This window comes from Eptatretus burgeri, chromosome 5, assembly GCF_056783735.1.
Source record: "Eptatretus burgeri isolate ZD-2024b chromosome 5, Ebu_testis_v1, whole genome shotgun sequence".
NCBI classification, from domain to species: Eukaryota; Metazoa; Chordata; class Myxini; order Myxiniformes; family Myxinidae; genus Eptatretus; species Eptatretus burgeri.
Genome location: NC_140965.1, coordinates 15,825,708 through 15,847,324, shown reverse-complemented (window position 1 = coordinate 15,847,324; position 21,617 = coordinate 15,825,708). Strand labels below are relative to the sequence as shown.

Genomic DNA, 21,617 nt, shown 5'->3' with positions numbered 1-21,617 from the left:
AATATTCCACTATTTTAATGAGGTAATTAATAAATATGTAATGGAGATATAACAATTTGCCCTTTTGCTTTGAAGAATGGGGGAAAAAGGGAGAGGAGGGCATTTTGTGTGGTTGAGGAATTTGGGTGGTAAGGTGGTTTGAAGAGAGATTTCAGTCTTACAGCCGCCATATTGGTGCTCACTGCTGTGTGAAGACAAAGATTCCTCTGAGCCTTCATATTCACAATCGCTATGCACTCCCTATATATGTGTTCCTTTCATTGTAAAAATACTAAAGTGACAGTTAAAAAGAGTTTGAGCCGATGGTGTTGTGTTCTTTCTTCAGTGTTATATTCTTTCCAATTTTGTTGTTGTTGTTGAATTTCCAGATGTTTAGAGATTGCGAAGAAGACGATGATGATGATCGAAGGGGGAAGGGCATGTGGAACATGAGGGAGACGCCATCTTAACGGAGTCGAAGAGATGTGAACGGTACGTGCTGTGGAATAAATGGACTTGTGCCTTGCAATCAATTGCATTGTTTATAGCGTCTGTTGAGCGACATAAAAATTGGCGACAAAGATGGGATTACGGAATTTTCGATTACCTCACTGGCCCCCTTTTTGGCTTTACCTCCACTTTTTTTGGCTGGCTTTTTTGCTTTACCCTTTTTGGCTTTATCCGTTCCGTGGTCCAGGTGGTTGACTTCCTTTCATACCTACCTGCTTGCAATGAATCTGCAAAATGCGGCCGATTCACAGAGACGTGCTTTGCTCATCCAGTGTATGATTCATTGCAAGCAGGTAGGTATGAAAGGAAGTCAACCACCTGGACTACGGAAGGTCAATGCATTATCTTGCCACTGCCGTGTTTGCTTCACATTTCGGAGTCACCCAGAGCGCCTTCATTGGACGGTTGTAATTCCGACAACAGAGCCAGCGACCCGGTGAGTCAGTTCCCCAATATGTGTCTACATTGAGAGAATTAGCACGACCTTGTAAGTTTGGAACACTGCATGACGAGATGAGTAGACATCAACTGATTGAGAAAACATCAAGTACACAAGTGAGGGAGAGACTTTTACTAAAATCTGATGACTTGGCTTGCCTCAAGCCATAAAGATAGCTAGTCAAGTGGAAGCAGCTTACCACAGTGCACAAAAACTTACTGGAACATTCTCACCTGTTACAGCTATAGACTCTACAGGTCAGAGAATTCGGCAAACTCTCACACCAATGGGTACAGAGCTCATAGTACAACATACACAGCAGCACCCTGCACTATCTACACTGCATTGCAGCAACTGTGGGTCCACCAGGCACGAGTCCAGAGCTGTGAATTGCCCTGCCCGGGGCCAATAGTGCAGAAGTTGCGGAAAATTTAAGCACTTTACCAGGTGGTGTTGCTCCTCCTCAATACAAGCAACCACTCAGCCACAGACATCACACACTCCACCTGCCAACGTCCATACTGTTCTGTCGACTTTATCAAATTTTAAAACATGTGTTTTCTTTCTCGATGACATGTGCATTCCTCTGCTCCTGGACACTGGTGCCAAGGTGATCCTGAAGTTTGAAACGTACACACGTGAAACGTGAAACGTGTTTTTCTGACTTGACCCTGCAATGCTCCTCTACCAGCCTCACTGGTTACGGACATGCCAGATTGATGTGATGGGTACGTTACAGCTGTCAGTACGTTATGGTGCCCAGTCTCTTCCTAGATTTACACTCTACATTACAAAAACAGCTGCTAATTTAATTGGCCTCGATTTGTTCATTCACCTTATGTTTTCCTTGATGGACTATAGTGGCACAAACATATTGCAAGTCTCTCCCTCTGGCAGAAATGATGGCCTGCACACTTTGACGGTTTGGGCACCCTCTCTGCATTTGTTCATCAACCCAAGGTAAATCCTACTGTGGCTCCAGTCATTCAGCCACTACACCACATTGAATGCGGTGCATTCCCCTTGCCTTGAGGGACCAGGTAGCAACAGAATTGAACCTCCTGCTCGAAGCTGGCATTTTACAGCCTATCAATGCATCTCCCTGGATCTCCAACCTTGTAACCGCGAAGAGGAAGTCCAAGGACTCCGAGTTTGCAGGGACTTGCATGCTGTGAACAAGGCAATTATTCCCGACAAATACCTGCTTCCAATAGCTGAAGAGCTTACTACCTGTTTCTATGGCTCTCCTGTCTTTAGTAAGTTGGACCGGTGCCAAGGTTACCTCCAGGTTCTCCATGATTCAGACACCAGGGACCTTATGGCTTTCATTACTCGTACCGGAGTTTTTTGTTACATCTGTATGCCATTTGGATTAAGCTCCACACCCAGCTGTTTTCAAAAGATTATGTCATCCATATTCGCTGGCATCCCAGTTGTTTCCTTGCACTTAGATGACATAGTGGTACATGATCCCAACACCTCAGTACATGATGAACACTTGGTCCAAGTGTTCCAGAAACTCGCCCAGCACAACTTAACACTGAATGGCAGCAAATGCATTTTTGCAGTGCCTGAAATAGAATTTGTGGGATTTAAGCTGTCACCTCAAGGGATTTCTCCTCTCTAGTTCAATGAGGAAGCGATTCACCGCATCCCTGAGCCTCAGTCTGCTTCTCAGCTTACCTCTTTCCTGGGCATGGTGGCCTACTACAAATGGTTCTTGCCATAGGACTTAGCTATCACTGCCCCATTACATCAGCTTCTTCAGAAGAAAGCCTCTTAGAATTGGACCCCAGCCTGAAAAGCAGCTGTACCCATATTGAAAACTCAGCTCACTACAGCCCCTTTTCTGGCTCATTTTGACATCAGCAGTGGTACATTGATCACCTGTGATGCCTCGGCCATGGCGTTGGGGGCTGTTCTGTCCCAGGTGCAGGATGGCGTGCAGAAAGCCATAGCTTTTGCATATTGTGCTTTGAGTCCCACAGAGCAGAAATATTCCGAGAGAGAGGGACAGAGACAGAGACAGACATTGGCATGTGAACACCGGCATCTGTACCTGTATGGTCAGGCCTTTACCCTCAGAACAGATCACCAGGCACTCATGGCTTTGATGTCCACATCAGGCACTGGACACAAGCCACTCCAATTGTACAGGTGGTCAGATCGGCTACAGCAGTGCAATTCCCAGCTTCAGTTCACCCCTGGGTGTCACAATACCATTTCAGACTACCTATCCAGATCAGTTATGGCTGCTGACACCAGTTTTGAACCAGAGGACACAGCTGGATCTAATCCAACTGTTGCATGGACCCCTCCATGATGTGGCTCCCTCTTGGAGCTCCGGCAGACATCTAAGGAGGACTCTCTTCTCTGTACCCTGTGTTCATACATTACAGAGGGCTGGCCAGCCCGAGTCACGGAGGAACTGATACTGTTTTCCAGGGTCAAAGATGAGCTGTCCTATTGGAATGATTTTTTGTGGAGCACGAGGACAACGCACAGTGGTGACAAGTGTGCTGCACACACGGGTGTTAAATATGGCTCAGGGTCGCTTGGTCAAGGTCACATAACGTTGCTGTGACCTGATGTGGTGGCTCGGTATTGACCATGACATTGAGACATTGGTAAAGGATTGCACAGCTTGTTTGATCAGTGGCAAAGCTGGACAGCCTGTATTGCCTCCATTGCAGACAGTTCTCTGGCCATCTCACTTCTGGGGGCACCTGAAACTGGACATTTGTGGATAAATTTGGGGAGCCTCTCACCATCAACGCTATCTGGTGGTGGCATAATATTTACATTCCAAGTGGCCTGAGGTTGTTTCCATGGGATCAGTCACCTCCCAGACCATTATTCACATTCTGGACACACTGATAGCTCGTTGGGGGGTGCCACAGGTCATTAACATGGGTAATGGCCTGCAGTCCATTTTATCTGAGTTCACCACTTATCTCAGCGTCAATGGAATTAAACATATGACACAACAGTCGACCACCGACAGGCCAATGGAGGGTGGAAAGGTTTAGCACAACCCTCAATAATGGAGTTCGAGCATACCTAGCTCAAGGTTGTACATTTCAAAAAGCCCTACTGCAGACCCTCATGAACTGCAGGGCAATTGAGCACACCACCACAGGTGCCTCACCAGCAACATTGATGACAGGACAGGAGCTACTGCTGCCAATGCACAGGTTTCGACCCACAGGGACTTGCTCTTCCTCACCAGCTGCCCGCATTGCCACACAAATGAACACAGATCAAGGCCACCTGTGATACAGGTCCATGACTGGGTCCAAATTAAGTATATTCATCGGAAAAAACAAGATACAGTCTGGTCCTCCTCACTTCGTGTTTGCCAACGGCTTGCCTCAGTCTTCTTCTTCTTTTTCTTGCGTCAGGCAGCTTGGCTGCCGGGTCGCTATCATTTTATTGGGGCGCGACTATGCCACTGATGCTGTGCCCGTATACCAGTACAGTCGTACTCATTTTACCGACCTCGGAAGAACGACAGGCTGAAACAACCCCACTTGGTGTTAATTCAGCGATCAAACTCCAGGTTCCCCTTGATTTCCCCTGAGCTCGAACTCAGGATGCGAAGATCCAAAGCCAGCCACCCTAACCACTGAGCCAACACCAGGCTTCCCTTGGACCAGTGACTTATCAGCTTCAGGAAGGGTCTCGGTGGCATGTCAGCAGACTCCGGAAAGTGGTGGCCACCATAACTCAGCCTTCGAATACATCCAGCTAGCTGGGAATTTGTATGTGCTCCACCAATACAGGTGACATGGCTGATATGGAAAGAGGGCTCAAACCTGTGGGGTCACCGCAACGACCTCAGAGAGTCCACCAGCATCCTCGTCATTTTTAGAATTTCGTGACGTCATTCCATACCTGAACTTGGTGGGAGAGGAGGGAAAAATGTTGTGTTCTTTCTTAGGAGTTATATTCTTTCCAATTATGTTGTTGTTGTTGTTGTTGTTGTTGTTTTTGTTCAATTGCCAGATGTTTCGAGATTACGAGGAAGATAATGATCGAAGGGGGAGGGGCATGTGCAACGTGAAGGAGACGCCATCTTAACGGAACCTGATTGATGTGAACGTTACGTGCTGCGGAATAAATGGACAATCAATCGCATTGTTTAGTGTCTGTTGAGTGACGTTATAGATCGGTGTTACGGCCTTGGGAAGATGAATCCACATCGGAAACATGAATAATTTATGCAAAGGAATAATTATTTTATTTGCATAAAACTACTCGTATGCTCCGATAATTTAGTTATACAAATAATTCAGTCACATCAATATGAAAAAAAATTATTCTTTCAGTTCGAGGGAAAACATTAATTTACTAGAAAGAGCAATCAGAGATTGTCGACCCTCGCAAGAACTTATTTTGTGCGGTGTTTGTGTAGTTTTGTGTGATGTTTGTGTCCTGGTGTGTTACATAATTAATAAGAGCAGTGGAGCAGTAGAGCCGTCTCCCACCGAACACCCGGAATTAAAAGGTCGTCACCCCGGATAACTCCGGAGTCGACGGGCCACTTAAAGGACCGTGATCGCCAATTCTCTGACGGCGTGGGGTAGGGTCAATAGCAAAATTTCAATATATCTTAGTACCCACGTCGTCAAATTACCGGGGAAATCACACCCTCTGCCGACTCTGTCCGAACCGAGTCGCAGGTACCGACTCGGATCCGGCGTAAACGAGCAGAGTTACCAGAGCCGCGCTGGTCCCAATGACAACTTACGGCACTAACGGCCTTACTATTTCTCAAGCCCGAACCATGCTAGGCCAATGAAAGAAAACACGGATGACGAACTGGAACATTTAACACGGGGGTTTATTTATAAACAATAATCAGGGAGGGAGCACACAAAGAGCAGAGTTATCCGAATAAAAGAAATGCAAGCAATGTAGTGTTAGCGAAAAGCACTTAACAGTTCTACTTAAAAGACTGGCGCCACACACACACACACACACACACACACACACACACACACACACACACACACACACACAACACACACAACACACACAAATGGTGGCCGTAGCCTTTATTTGGCCCTTCAGCTCGAGAGGGAAAGGCGAGCTGAGAGCAGGGGCCTATTCTTGCACCTGTCCGCTTCGTGCGGTCTAGTCGAGCTTGTCCGATGGCGGGACTTGAACCCACCACCAACAACGCAGCACCAAGCACCAGGGACCGGGAACGATGCAACGGACGCCAGCCAGCATGGGAATGGACCAGACGAGACGAGCACCCGCGGGTAGACGAGAACGCCAGCAGGCAAGACGAGGCTTCTTCTCTTTTTCCTTCTTCCTTTTCGACGACTCACCACCTACACTTATCCTTCCCCTCCCCCGTGGGTCGAGGGAACCGCTCCGCTGGACTCGCCTCTGGATTGGACGAGGGGCGAACATCCCATCAGGCTGGACGGGGCCGCCCCTGAGGTGGTCAGCCTCCTGATTGGACGAGACGTCTTGGGGGGGGGGGGTGTCGAGGCATTGGCTGGAGTGCGCGTGTGATGCTCGCCCTTCGCTCATTGGCTGGAGGAAACGTTCCATGCCCTTCCTTGGGGGGAGCCTCGATCTGAGGTGATGGAGGCTCCGCCCACGCCTTCAGCCAAAAACACGTGGGCAATGGCGACCGGGTTGAGTGAGGGATGGTGCCGCTGTTGTTGTTGTTGTTGTAGTCGTAGATGTATTAAGCCTGACTATAAAATAACTCACAGCGCACACAAAATTCCCATTAGACATCGGGGATGGATTCTAACTATAAACACATACTTATCGAAATAACTGAACTACGGGGACTCTGGTTGTTTGTGTGCAAAAGGTTTCCAAATCCGTAACAATACACTCTGGGACCACTCAGTCAAACCTCCGACATAGTTCTCCTCCCCCTCCCCAGAGAAAATGAGTCTAAACTGAAGAAAAAAAAACAACAACAATGGATCGTGGTGTTTATGGAGTGCAGACACGACGGGCCAAATGGCCACCTCCTGCGTCAAAGCTCCTTTACTTTCCGTTCACTTGTATTTCTTCTCGGACAGCATCTTGGTTTTCCCGAGGTGGGCGTGACAACGTGTGATGGGCGTGTTTATTTGTGGTGGGCGTGTACATTCTCGAGGGGGCTTGTTCAGGATTCCAGTTGCTTTGTGGATGTGGAGGCACAAATCGTTTTCTCCGTTATCTCCGACTGTATCGCTGGTACGTTACGTGTCATTGCCGTTTCCTTCATGGCTGTTTCTTTAACAAACAGTTTTTCGGCCATGGCTGTATGGATTAGATTTACTTCTAACCATGAGACGCCATCATACGGTGCGTTTCATGAAGAGCGTCGCGGTGCCATTGTGACGTAGACACCTGGGTATGGAAATATGACTACTGTGCGACTGTACATGATACGTTTCTGTCAATGGACCCGGGGAGGATGGTCCACCCTTGCCCCGCCTCCTCCACAAGGTGCTCTCGTTGGAATTCCGCGAGTCTTACCGTTTGCTCGTGAAATTGCACGTCGCTCCAAATCTCTGCAGATCACTTTTCATGTTTGTGAGCATATCCCAATTTTCAGGTCTACATATTATGAACAGCCACGATTCACGGATAAGGCCTTTGAGTTGATTATGTGTGAGATTTTGTTTCTACAACGTGTTTGACCACATTCGGTTGGGGGTCATGGCTCGAGTGCCTGACTCCGAGTCTGGGACATCAGTGGTTCAGACCACGGTCATTGCAAAGACTTCAAAAATGGAATGTGCTGCTCTTCCTTGCTTGACGTTCAGCCTTTAAAAAAGGATAGAACATGGACAAACACAAACAATCATAGGTTGGTAATAATAGCTTTGTCTTTGGACCTCATGACTTCTTCCTGCGTTGAAGTACTCCTATGATAACCTGTCTCAGATGGTAAGAGCACGTTTTACCCTGTAAGTGACCGAGCACCTGTTCAATTATCCTCTAAGATGCTTTTGAATACAGGTACTCCAAGAAAGTGAATGAAAACCCAATGATAGCTGACTTTTAACTGTGTACACTAATGTATTCGGCTGCCATGGAAATGCATACAATAAGATTTTCCAGATAATCTTTTTGAATTGATTTTTAGCTCCCCTGTTCGAAGAACAGAGAGCAAAAGCGATACCCCTGGCGTGAGCGTGAGCGTGAGCGTAAAAATGTTAAAATTTTTGGTGCAACTTATTTAGAAGCTTGCCATTCATTTAATATGTGTACACGAATGCTGATATTTGGCATGGAGGTTCCTTTGGGGTAAATTATTGATGTCGTGAAGTTGAAATGAAAAAATAATTTCAAATGTTTTAAATTTTTTGACCTGTTTTGAACTTAACTTTTTTGTAGCACATCAACGTTAAAGTTTTTGGTGCAAGTTATTTAGAAGCTTGCCATTCATTTAATATGTGTACTAGTTTACTGATTACAATATACAAATACATATATTGCTCTAGAATTATTTGGATCAGACTTCACTGCAATGCTTTATAAAAAATATTATTAGACTAGTCTTTTGAAAACGATAAATGTATAAACAGGCGAGCATTGGGTGGCTTTGACACCAACTCTCTGGTTTTATTGACTGAACGAATCTTCTTGTTTGTGTATCAGGGTTTTCTGTTGCAAGCATTGGGAAAGAGCTTGTGCCAGAGAATTGAACGTGTCAGGGTGGGATTACATTCGGGTTCAGGTCAGGGTTGCTGTAGTTAACAGATTATCAGTTAAAAACCCACCTGCCTCACTACTAACATCTAGGGAGTGACGAACCTGCCTGCCACACCTTTATCTGGCCCCATTGGTGATTGACTCGGTGTGTTTCACTCTTCAATGCTTTCTGGAATGGCCGAGCACACTACCAAGTTGTAAGCTTTATGAAAAGAACGATTCGAACGATTGACTCATCGTGACGAGCTGAGGTATCCTTGGAAATTGTGAACCATGTCACTGCATGACTGTATAAACTTGACTGGTATGGTGGTACAGGACTGTAGAATCTTTACGACACGTCCAGAAACGGCAATGGCGTAAACACCGCTGGTACAGTGCTGGAGGAGACCTGGCCACCATCCAGAGAAACCAACCCAAGCATTTGTACACAGGCTACTGTGCCTCCTTTCCTGCTTGTTTTTGGCCCTTTTGATAAGCTCGGTATGTGGTATCCCTGGAGACCACCGATGTGTTCCCAGATGAGCATTCCATCGCCGTCCCAAATCCCGGCCCATCCCATGGGTTTGGCGGCCTGAATGTGGATGCGGAACCTGTTTTTCTTTTCCTTTGCAGGTGTACTTTTGCTTTTTGTTCGATTGGAGTCCATTACACGAAGAGACCAAATATCATATTGAGAATGTTACACTCGAAAGACCATCCTCACTGGCATGAGTAAATGCCATATAAACTGCCGGTTATTTGTATCCTAACGGCCCTTTGTTTGCTTCTAATGTTCACTCCGCTATTAGCGGAGCCAAGAGTGTTCTCTGTACTAAAGGTGGCCTTGTACAGTAGAAGGGTTTGCGTAAAATGACCTGTTGTGTGTGTGTGTGTGTGTGTGTGTGTGTGTGTGTGTGTGTGTGTGTGTGTGTGTGTGTGTGTGTGTGTGTGTGTGTGTGTGTGTGTGTGTGTGTACGTACAGTATGCTTTGTCTGAATTGTGCATGATCAGAAAGCCAAAGAGTTGTTCTTAAATCAACATTTTTCCAGCTTGTGTGAGATTCCATGACTCGTGCTCAAATGACCGTGACATTTGGCGGTTCCACAATGCAGGAAATGTGCAACATACCTGAGAGTCACGGCATGATGGATGGTCACTGAAGTTAATTATTTGCTGAATTGTAAACTCAAACATTACTCGACAATAACCTCACATCCACCATCCATTCATATGCTCAAACGTGTGCTTCTGACACCGATCTCCACCCAAACTCCATTCTCTTCTCTCCACACTACCCGTAAACTACCCTCACTTCCTTTCCTTCACTATCTTCACTTCCTCTTTTTTTTTTTTTTCCTCTTGCCACGATCCTTCATTCTCCTCCTTTCTCAATGTTCATCTCGTTAATTTAGCCACTCGCATCCCTCCCTCCCTTCCTCCCTCATGTGTAATAAGTAGATGACCCCTTGACATTTTGCTTTTTAGCTTCTTGGTTTTTTTTCTGAAGTCTTCTCATTTCAATGTCATTTTTCCAAAAAAAAAAGTATTTGTTTTCCCTTTTCTGAAAACTGGATTTTTGTAAAGAGTTTCAACATTTTGTTGTCTCATCCAGATCTCAACATGTCTGACTCAAAACCCTTTAATGAGGAGAAAGACACTTGTGGAATGGTTTGCCTCAAATACCTGCTCTGTGTCTTCAACTTCATCTTCATTGTAAGTTCTGTAGATGCTGAGTGCGAGTGAAGTGTGGTGGAAGTGTATTTTCAAGTTGGTTTATTTGGTGTTGCCATCTGAGCTTGTTCCTCCTGATTCCTGGATAAAAAGTTCAAATCATAAAGAACGTCTTTATTTTGTTTTTGTTTTTTCTCCTTCTTCATCAGCCTTGAATCATCTAATATTTCATTGTTGCGTCAGCCTCCGCTAACACGAGTCACCTGCGCCAGGATCTTTTATCCCACGAATGGCCGAAAGGTCTGTAACTACTGCTTTCAGTGGAATTAACCTCCAACTTTCCTGTTCCGCAAGGTCACACAAATTAACCGAATTTGGTGGTGGCATGCAGGGGAGGCAGAAAGATGGAAAACGTTTCTTACGTTTACAAGGAGTACGGGGAGAAAGTTGTACAGGATGTGCAAAACGGAACAAACAAAGATGGATGTGGGGACACGCAAACCTGTACATAAGGATGAATAAATAACCCTAACCCCACGAGGTGCCACAGACCACACTCTTATGAAACGATGGGGTAAGCAGGCAAGGACTTCCTAATGGCGCGATGAGTGTTGTGCAGCTTTGGAACAAGAAGGGTGCAGGAGCAATGCTGTGGAGGTGAGGGATTGTTAGGTGGAGTCCACATTTCCAGAGTCCACGTCCTCCCTATTCCGATGAAGCACAACAGAAGACGAAGAGAGACCGAGCCAGCAATATGGAGCCAACCGAGCCAGAGCTCCAACGATCTTCTCTCCAAAGGTTGCACTCCCGTCTCTTTGCATTTGCAGACTCGGCCCTTGTAGACTCTGTATTTTACTATAGAACTTCTCCATGGTGGGACTTCTGGCACGCCATCCATGCCCTGGTTCCGCCTTCATCTGAGGCAGGTCCCTTCATTTGCTCCAGCTTCTTGTGGGAGGTGCCATATTCCGGTATAGACTGCCCCCATGGGGTGGCTCAAATAATGTCTTTATCCGCTCTTCCAGGCCCAACAACGAATATCTCCTCCATGGCTTTTGGTGCTCCAGCCAAACAGATTGCGATCGGTTCTTTTGAAGTGTGAAGCGCTTCCATTGTGCCTTGTTGTCAAAAGTCTTCACCTGACCCCATCCGTTCACAAGGTTTTTATGCATACAATTGTCCCCGAGCTATACTGTCTATAAATTGCATATGCTGCCTCCTCAGCGTCACGTGTAACAAGACGACATGCTCTGCTGTCACATCTCTGATACATGCCAATGTAACCTACTCAAAACACACGGTCCATGTTGTATCTACTCAAACGGAAGACCAGATGCTGCAATGGAGTCATCAGAAGGAACCGTAACTATCGAGGATGCCTCTTTGCAGTGGTTTAACCCCCCCCCCACACTTCCAACGCAACCCAGGGGCCAAATTTTCACCATTCTTTCCTGCTGCCCGGATTAGTCAGGACAGCGCAGTCACGGTCAGAGTGCCGATTGGTCCCTATAGGCCAGCCCTTTCCCTCTTATCTCTGTCTCTGTTTCTCTCTTCTCTCTCGTGGCCCTGACTTTGTGAACGAAAGGGAGGGGGGTGCTGGACCTGGTGGATCTCTGTGATGCTCCTGGGAGATCGATCGGCTGTTTCTGTGCCGCAGGCTTGTTCGTGAGAAGTGTCCAGGGCTACATAATAACAACAACAACAACACCAGGAGGAGGAACCTGGATAGAATTCGGGTTTCAGCCATTACTCCATGACTCTCAGACCCATCCAGGCACAGCCAAGTGAGCCTTTCAGAAAACTTTCTGCAATAATTCACTTCGAGAGAGATACATAAAGACAGAGACAGAAATAAAGAGTAAAATAGATAAAAGAACAGAAACAGCAAGAACGAGAAGGGCAATCAGTAGAGTGAATACCTCCGCCATGTAATGACTGATCCACGAGAACATATCAGGCCCAATGCATTTTTGAAATATCGTTTTTGGCCCTATCTCTCAACGGTGAAGAATCGCTTTGAATATTAAATAATTCTCGTATCCAGATCCGGATACGGATCTTCACAATAAATCGAATAAATTCTTCCATGTCACACACCCAACGTGTCTACCAGGTTTTGTCCGAATCTGAACCACTTTTTGAGACATCGTGCTACATATAATTTTTGGCCCTATCTCTCAATGAAGAATCACTTTAAAATTCCAGCAGTCGGATCCAGATCCGGATCATCACCAAAAGATAATCAGTTTGTCCTTGTCACACACCCAACCAACCCACCAAATTTCATTCGGATCTGTGTGCAAGTGTGTGAGCTATCCTGTACACAACCAAATAGACAAACAGACAGAAAGGGGTGAAAACATCACCTCTTTCACCTTGGGTGGTGGAAGTCAAAATAAAAGAAAAGGCAAGAATTAGAATGAAAAGTAGAAAGAAATGTGAAAGGAACAATGAACAAAGATGTCGAGAATAACCCAGATACCGCAGTCGAGCTATGGAATCCCACCTCCTCCCCCCCCCCTTCCCACATAACTATATGTAAAGCTCTTTCTAACCACTCACTATATAAATGTTCAGCACTCTTTGTAGGTGGGCTAGAAAGATGAAATTTTGTGCCTTCAGAAAGTATTCACACCCCTTGACTTTTGTCACATTTTGTGATGTTACAACCTGAATTTAAAATGGATTAAATAAAAAAAAAAATTGTCACCAATCTACACAAAATACCCCAAAATGACAAAGTAAAAACACGTTTTTAGAATTTTTTTACAAATTATTTAAAAATGAAAATCTGAAATGTCTTGCGTCAATACTTTGTAGAAGTGCCTGTGACAGCGATTACAGCTTCGAGTCTTCTTGGGTATGTCTGTATCAGCTTTGCACATCTGAATTTGTGGATTTTCTCCCATTCTTCCTTGCGGATTTGCTCAAGCTCTGTCAAGTTGGATGGGGAGTGTCGGTGAACAGCAATCTTCAAGTCTTTCCACAGATTCTCAATGGGATTCAAGTCTGGGCTTTGGCAGGGCCACTCAAGGACTTTCACATTCTTGTTCTGAAGCCATTCCAGTGTTGCTTTGGCTGTATGCTTGGGGTCATTGTCCTGTTGGAATGTAAATCTTTGCCACAGTCTAAAGTCTTTTGCACTCTGAAGCAGGTTCTCCTCAATGATTTGCCTGTATTTAGCTCCATTAATTGTTCCCTCTATCCTTACAAGTCTCCCAGTCCCTGCCACTGAAAAGCATCCCCACAGCATGATGCTGCCGCCACCATGCTTCACGGTAGGGATGGTGTTAGATTGGTGATGAGCTGTGTTCGGTTTCCAACTGAAATAGTACTTTGCATTCAGGCCAAAGAGTTCAATTTTCGTCTCGTCAGACCACAGAATCTTTTGCCTCATGCTCTCAGAGTCTTTCGCGTGCCTTTTTGCAAACTCCAGGCATGCTGTCATGTGTCTTTCTCAGGAGTGGCTTCCGTCTGGCCACTCTCCAATAAAGCCTCGATCTGTGAAGTGCTGCAGAGATCTTGGACTTCTACAGACAGTTCCTTGGATTTCATGGTAGAGTTTCTGCTCTGACATGCACTGCCAACTGTGGGACCTTGTATAGGAAGGTATGTTTCTTTCTAAATCATGTCCAATCGATTGATTTCGCCACATGTGGACTCCAATCAAGTGGTAGAGACATCTCAAAGATGATCAAAGGGAATTGGATGCACCTGAGCTCAATTTGGAGTGTCATAGCTAAGGGTATGCCTGGTGTTGGCTTTATGGTTAGGGTGCTGGGCTTGGGATCCTAGGATCCTGAGTTCAAATCCCACTCGGCTGTTGAATTGATATCAGGTGGGGTTGACTCTGCCTGTTATCCTTCTGAGGTCGGCAAAATGAGTGCCAGCATGCTGGTATCCTGCGTCGGAGTGGCGACCCATCCAGGATTGTGTCCAATAGCCAAGGAGACTGCCGAGGCAGCACCAACTCTCTGCACATAGTATGGTCCCATTGGATGGATGGATGGATAGCTAACGGTTGAATACTTATTAATGCGAAACATTTCACTTTTCATTTTCAATAAATCTGTAAAAAAAATTCTGAAAACATGTTTTCACTTTGTCATTATGGGGTATTTTGTGTAGATTGGTGACAACAAATTTAAATTTAATTTCTTTTAAATTCATGCTGTCACGCAGCAATATGTGACAAAAGTCAAAGGGTGTGAATACTTTTTGAAGGCACAAAAGTAAGCCAGTGGAACATTGCTCCAGCTCACGCAGGAGCTCACTCCAGCTCACAAGACAGTGGCTCGTCATTTGATCTTCCACAGGTACAATCGCTCTTGGGTGTTTCTAGGTTTATTTGTGGTATGATTCAAAAATTTGTTTTGTCCCGGTGAGTTCAACACAAACACCAGGCCATACATTCGAAAATTGTAAAAATACAGAGGAGATTGTCCAATTAAGTTTCTTCAACCAGTTTGGATTGTAATCATAGAAAACTTCACCGGGCAATCGGAGCCTTGAACACGCCTTTGGATATCTGCTGTGGATAGGAACACACCTATTCTCGCATCGTGTGGTGTAGTGCATTCCGATTCCTGTGAAATTGGTTGCCCTTAGCACAGGACTGAGCTCCACACACAGGTATCTATCGACCCTCTAGCTTTATGAAGACACCCTTAAAGCAATATGTGAGAGTAAGATGGGGCCTCCTCAAAATGAAGTTGCATTGCCCTGGTCCTTGGCAAGTACCAATCAGCAGAATGTCGTTGTAAGTTGGGAAATTCACCAAGGAAATGGTCCCCTCCAGCTCAGAACCACTTTGCCTGGTCAGCTGGGAATCTTTAATAACTCCTCAAGCCCTGGACAGTTTTTCAATTCCTGAATGATGGATGAAAAATTGTATGGGAATTTAATGTGATTTGTTAATTTAAAGTAGCTATAAGTAATGTCTGATGTGGGCACCTTGTGTTTTGTGGGTGCCCGTGCTGCAGTTGACTGGCTGTGGAGTTTTTGTGGTTGGAATCTGGATCCTTGTCCAGAAAGCAGACTACCTTAGCCTGTTGGCTTCAAGCACGTTTGCTGCCACTGCCATCATCCTCATCATCACCGGCGTTGTTGTCATGGCAACAGCGATTTTAGGATGCTTCTCTGTGTACAAAGAGCACAAAGGACTTCTGAGACTGGTGAGTTTATTGGTTGGTGTGCCAGCTAACCCAGTTTCATTCTGACGGTTCTGCTTTGGTTTGGTTTGAGGTGGATTCTTTTACTAACTGAGAATGGAAGGCGTGGATGAGGGGGAATAGTAAACAAATGAATAATTTGAAGACTGCTTTGTGTGAGAATGGAGGTGTGAGTGAATGAGCTGAAAAAAACATGAAGGATTGAAGGGAAGCCAAATTCTGGATAAAGCTTCTCCTTCAAGACATGAATGCGCACCTATCCTTTTATCACTTCCAAAATCAAAGGTTTTTCAAGTATATTGGTCAGTTGATTTTGTTATTCTGTCTGTCTGTCTGTCAATCGCCTACAGGTCACAATTTAAAACCGATCTTCATGAAACTTCACCAGATTGTGGAGGTAGTCTCAACTGAGAAGCCTATTGATTTTGAGGTCAAAGGTCATCTTCAGGTCACATTTCTAAAATCCTCACTTTTCATCCGATTGACTTGAAATTTGAACAGGAAACTATTTTTGAGGTCAAACTTCTAAAATCATCAATTTACATCGTATGAACTTGATGGTTGAACAGGATTTGCATAGTCCATCACTGAAATGGGAAAGGAACTATTTTTTGAGGTCAAAAGGGCAAAGGTCAACTCGAGGTCAAACTACAAAAATCATCAATTTAAATCTGAAAAATGATCACATTTTATCCGATTGACCTGATCTTTGATTAAGATTGTCAATTTTAATCTTGATGAAATTGACAATTTGATGTATATATGGCAACCTTTTGGAGAAAGGGTGGATTTTGCAAGTATCGTGCTTTGCAGATGTCTTTTTCTTGTTTGTTTTATTTTTGCACATTCTACACAGATACCCAAACTAACCATCCTCCACTTCCTCATCTGAACCCAAATCTACATTAACCACCTATCCTGAAACTTCTTGCTGCTCCCTCTTTTTCTATTAAACTAGTACATGCCCGTACGTGCGTGGCTGTATGTGCATGGCCGTACGTGCAAAAAAAACTTTCAACCGCGAGCCAGAAACAACAACCACACAGGCCGTTCCTTTGCTCTCGCGTGGCCGTATGTGCGTGGCCATACGTGCAAACCAAAAAAAAACAACTTTCAAACCGCGTGCCAGAAACACCCACACAGGCCGTTCCTTCGCACTCGTGTGCCCGTACCTGCGTGGCCGTACGTTCAAACCCCAAAAATCAAAATAATAATAAATAAAAAAACTTTCAAACCGCATGCCAGAAACAACCACACAGGCCCTTCTTTCGCTCTTTCATGCCCATACGTGCGTGGCCGTACGTGCAAACCAAAAATAAAAAAACCTTCAAACAAACACACAGGCCGTTCCTTCGCACTCGTGTGCCCGTACCTGCGTGGCCGTACGTACAAACCCAAAAAATCAAAATAATAATAAATAAAAAAACTTTCAAACCGCATGCCAGAAACAACCACACAGGCCCTTCTTTCGCTCTTGCATGCCCATACGTGCGTGGCCGTACGTGCAAACCAAAAATAAAAAAACCTTCAAGCAAACACACAGGCCGTTCCTTCGCTCTCGTAAACGAAGACTGGATTGGGTCATTGTGTTTATAAATGCGTATAAGAAATCGAGAAATTATTACAATACAGTAAGTCATCACTATCTGGAAGTGGTGCGTGCCCATACGGAATGTTCACATGCATTCCACGAATTATCGCTTGCATTGAAGTAACAACTGCTGTGATACTTACACACACACAGTTAATTAAAATTCAAATTAAAATCAAGTTTACCTCCCTGTCTTTGCTTGCCATGACATTCGCTGCCATTGACCATTGCCACTCCTATGCCACGGTAACTAAGGCGCCCTTTCCCCATCGTAACCGGCACGGCCTGTGAAATCATCGTCGGCCGGCCGCGCACCGGCCTACGCAGCAACGTGTCTTGTCATTGGTTTGGTAAATAAATGGCCATAACTTGGGAACCACTTCTCCGATTAATATCAATCTTTGAAAAGGCACATACTCAGGTCCCAGCAATATAGCTGGCAAGTTTCAATTAGATCGGACCAGTGGTTGTCGAGAAACAGCGGACACACACACACACACACACACACACACACACACACACACACACACACACACACACACACACACACACACACACACACACACACACACACACACACACACACACACACACACACACCGACCCACAACTTCAACTCCGGTAGAAAGTTCAAATGTTGCCTTTTGGAACCTTCTGCAGTCGTTCAAATCATTCATACATGGTATACAATCTAGACTTTACTTGTTGAATCACATTAGGAGTCGAGAGCCTTTGTCTTCGACACCGTTTTAGAAAACGCTCATGGCAAGCAAAGGCAAAGTGGTAATCTTGATTTTAATTTGGATTTTAATTAACTCTGTGTGTAAGTATCACAGCAGTTGTTACTTCAATGCAAGTGATAATTCGTGGAATGCATGTGAACATTCCATACGGGCACGCACTACTTCCGGATAGTGATGACAATGTATCCTAATAATTTCTCGATTTCTTATGCGCATTTATAGATAAACACAATGCCCCAATCCAGTCGTCGTTTACGAGAGCGAAGGAACGGCCTGTGTAGTTGTTTGAAAGTTTTTTTTTATTTTTTTTTGCTTTGCACGTACGGCCACGTGATGGTCAGTGTAACCAGAACAATATTTACTCACAAGATTGTCCTATTATGACGAGGCCTATGATGCCTCGTCGGATCCAGGAGTTTTCTTTTGGTCAGACGTCCTTTGTGCAAAAATGTCACTCAAACAGTTTGGCAAGAGTATCTCCCGCTCAAAATAAAGCCGATCCTGATGGAGTCCAACTCGGTTGTATCTGAACAAGGAGCCAAGATGGTACTGATAGGGGAAAAAAACCTGGACAGTGGCACCGTAATCCACTCGGCAAGAAAAGTGAAATCTTCATCTCTCAGTGAGTCGCTATCATGTTAAATACAAGCCAACGCACCAACATTGGATTAAAGCGAGAATGCTAAAATAGGCTGCATTACATAATGTGGGGGGAAAAATTCTCATCTTAACTTTACTTGACACTCACCAGGATGTCTAGAGAGACACAGGCTGTGGTTCAGCTCTCCTGCTGATTGGCCAATTGTCATGTGAGTGATATGGGAATGATTACACCTGCTCCCTTTGGGAGCAGCCTGGGAGAGGGGTGGGAGATAGTCGGGGAGGTGGAGCAAATATATTTTGTACGGTGGCTAATAATCCCCACTGTCTGCAGCAGGAATCAGGAAACCACTTGCACTGTGGTACATGTACAAGCGAAAATCACAAGTTGTCTCCCCCCCACCCCCCTCATGGGTGTGGGGGGGGGGAGAGATTGTGCCCATGACCTGACACTGGATATTACCAACATGGATGCTGTTTATTTTATTATGCTCTAACACTCTTAACAGGAAGATCAACAACACAGATAAACGCTATTTATTTATTACCTCATAAATGGTGCCGTTAGTGGCTTGACATATACACTTGCACTCCATTATATTGGATGGACCTGTTATGTGTAAAACAAATGATGAGTCACCACATCCAGCTTTTCTCTCAAGTCTAGATTGATGGTTCCAGATAAATGATCGGTAATAGAAGCTTCAGCCATAATCCAAAATGTTCACACAAATCTCTTCGGCCAATGAACATGTCTGCCGGAATGATTTTTTCTCACGTCTGATGCAGTTGTCATTGGCGAATAAGTTGATAAGTTAATTGGGTTGGAATTGGTGCTGTTTGCAAACGAGCAGGAACAGTAGGATTATATGTAGCAGGACTTTGTATCGCTATAGCAGTAGCTTGAGATGACTAAGTGGCTATAACATATGTCTTATGAGTGCAGGGCTGAACACATTTTGGGTGCTCTTCCCAAACCTCCAATTATACCACCATTCTCCTGCATGCCACTGTGCACCAGGACTCAGAGGTTGTGGGTTGTGGTATCTGCCCTATCTCTTTGCTACAGCTCCAACCACAGCCAAGCTCCTTAAAATGTTGTGTAAGGGCCTGCACTTTGGTGGTTAACAAGTCCACTTGGGTTTCCAGTCTCTGCATGCCAGGCATATCTGGGACAGACATTGCATTCGCTGACTAGGATATGACTACTGATGGAGGATGTGACTGCGTTAGCGACTCAATGATCTTGTCAGCTATATTGGCGAATTGCTCGACATTAACCGAGTTGCCGGTTGAAACCAAAATATCTTCAGCATTGGTTTACAATTGTTGGCAAAACAGCTGCTTAAGCCACTGTCACACATTGACGTTTTAGCCAGCGTATGGCAACATATGAAAATGTATGTAAAACGCTGGCGTACGCTGAACTATTGATGTTTTTTTTAAAAAAAATTGGCATATAATAACGTGTTGGACGTATGCATAACGTATTAGTAACGTAAACATAACATTTTAATCACATATAGATAACTTATACCAACAAATGCTGAGCATGTTGTCGGCGTTCACAACCTATGCCCAACGATAGTCTAACTTATGCATAGCGCGGCAGCGTATCACCGACGATCACGTGGCATAGGCTATTCATAGGCTGCGGCTCGATGATTCAAATCTTAACCGCACTAGACATCGAAGTGTGAAGCCGCTGTCACACCTTGACGTTTTAGCCAGCATATGCCGACGTATGAAAAATTTGCCGAAACAAGCTGGCACACGTCGAATACATTATGGGTAAGTTTTGTATACGTTAATAGCACGCTGGCATACGTCGTAGTACGCTGGCATACGCCGAGTACGTCGAGAAATTTTCAGCATGTTGAAAATTTCTCGACGTACTCGATGTATGACACACATTCCGCATAGGCTGGCATAAGTTGTAGGCATGCTATGCGATCGTTGACATACATCGACACACGTTATTTGTACGTTACTCATAAGTCGAAGCACGTCAATGTAATGGTTAGCGTCAGTGTTCCAGCCTCCCTATTTTTTTTTTTTCTTCGGTATGACGGTGATCTTAGCACTTCGATTTCTAGTGCGGTTATGATTTGAATCGTTGAGCGGCAGCCTATTAATTATCTATATATTAATACTGAAGGACCAATTTTGTGCTCCTCCAAGCGGTCGCGTCACGTTTTTCTCGATACTGTGACCTGGACTGAAAGAAACTTCGTACCTGTAAGAGTGCATCGCACATAGTGGCAATAGTCAACCTTCAACTCTGAAGCAGAATAAACACTTTTCGTTTCACATTTGTTTACATGGCGACGTGTGACGTCACCGCTGAGAGGCGTAAAGACGTCATGACATCATCGGTCATTCGCTGATGTCATTACGTTTGTCGTCGACAGACCGTCACCGCTGAGAGGTGTAATTCCACTCCTCGAAAATAGCGTCTGCAATATAAAACCCTCTTCTGCACATGCTGACTCCCTCAGAATGTGAATTTGACACAAAAAAATGTAACAAGAAACATTGTATCTATATATTAATACTGAAGGACCAATTTTGTGCTCCTCCTAGCGGTTGCGTCATGTTTTTCTCGGTATTGTGACCTGAGAAGTTTTGACACTGTGTTTGTATGTCAAAGTAGACACGTGCATAAATCAGGGGACTTCTTCACAAGGAGTAGTGTACACCAAAAATGATGTGTACAAGGACGTTTTGTAGGCCTCATTAGGTAAGGCCATGGAGTACATCGACTGGGATCCGGCTCTTACAAGAACCGCCACTGGTTGTCATATTGGGCTGATGGAACGGAATCCGTCTGTGATGGGGTTTCGGCTCGTATTATATTATAACCGCACGAGAAATCGAAGTGTTAACATTACTGTCATACTGAAGAAAAAAAAAACCAGGGAGTCTGGAACACTGATGCTAACCATTACCTTGACGTGTTTCGACTTGTGAGTAACTTACAAGTAACGTGTGTCAACGATCGCGTAACGTGCCTAGAACTTATGGCCAGCGTTATGTGGAACGTGTGAGTCTTACGCTGGCATACGTCGAAAAATTTCAAGCATGGAAAATTTGTCTAACAGCTCGGCGTACTACGACGTTTGCCAGTGTACTACGATGTATGCCAGCGTTCTACAACGTATGCCAGCGTGCTCTTAACGTATACAAACTTACCCATAACGTATTTGACGTGTGCCGGCGTTTTAGCCCAATTTTGCATACATCAGGCATACGTT

The 21,617-nt window shown here is 44.9% G+C and overlaps 1 protein-coding gene across 3 annotated transcripts in view; it reads left to right on the top strand.

Moving 5' to 3' along the window:
* The first annotated feature begins 448 nt into the window (after positions 1 to 448).
* CD151 (CD151 molecule (Raph blood group)) overlaps positions 449 to 21,617 on the top strand; it is a 36,636-nt gene continuing 15,467 nt past the window's right edge. The window contains exons 1-3 of one of the 3 annotated variants that reach the window (XM_085880824.1): positions 449 to 471; positions 10,200 to 10,300; positions 15,241 to 15,432. In XM_085880824.1, coding sequence (XP_085736950.1) covers positions 10,208 to 10,300; positions 15,241 to 15,432 — 285 coding nt within the window. In that variant the 5' untranslated portion in view covers positions 449 to 471; positions 10,200 to 10,207. Of the gene's footprint in view, positions 472 to 6,987; positions 7,139 to 8,551; positions 8,631 to 10,199; positions 10,301 to 15,240; positions 15,433 to 21,617 lie in introns of those variants that run through there. The other 2 variants (XM_085880822.1, XM_085880823.1) reach the window with 2 other exon arrangements.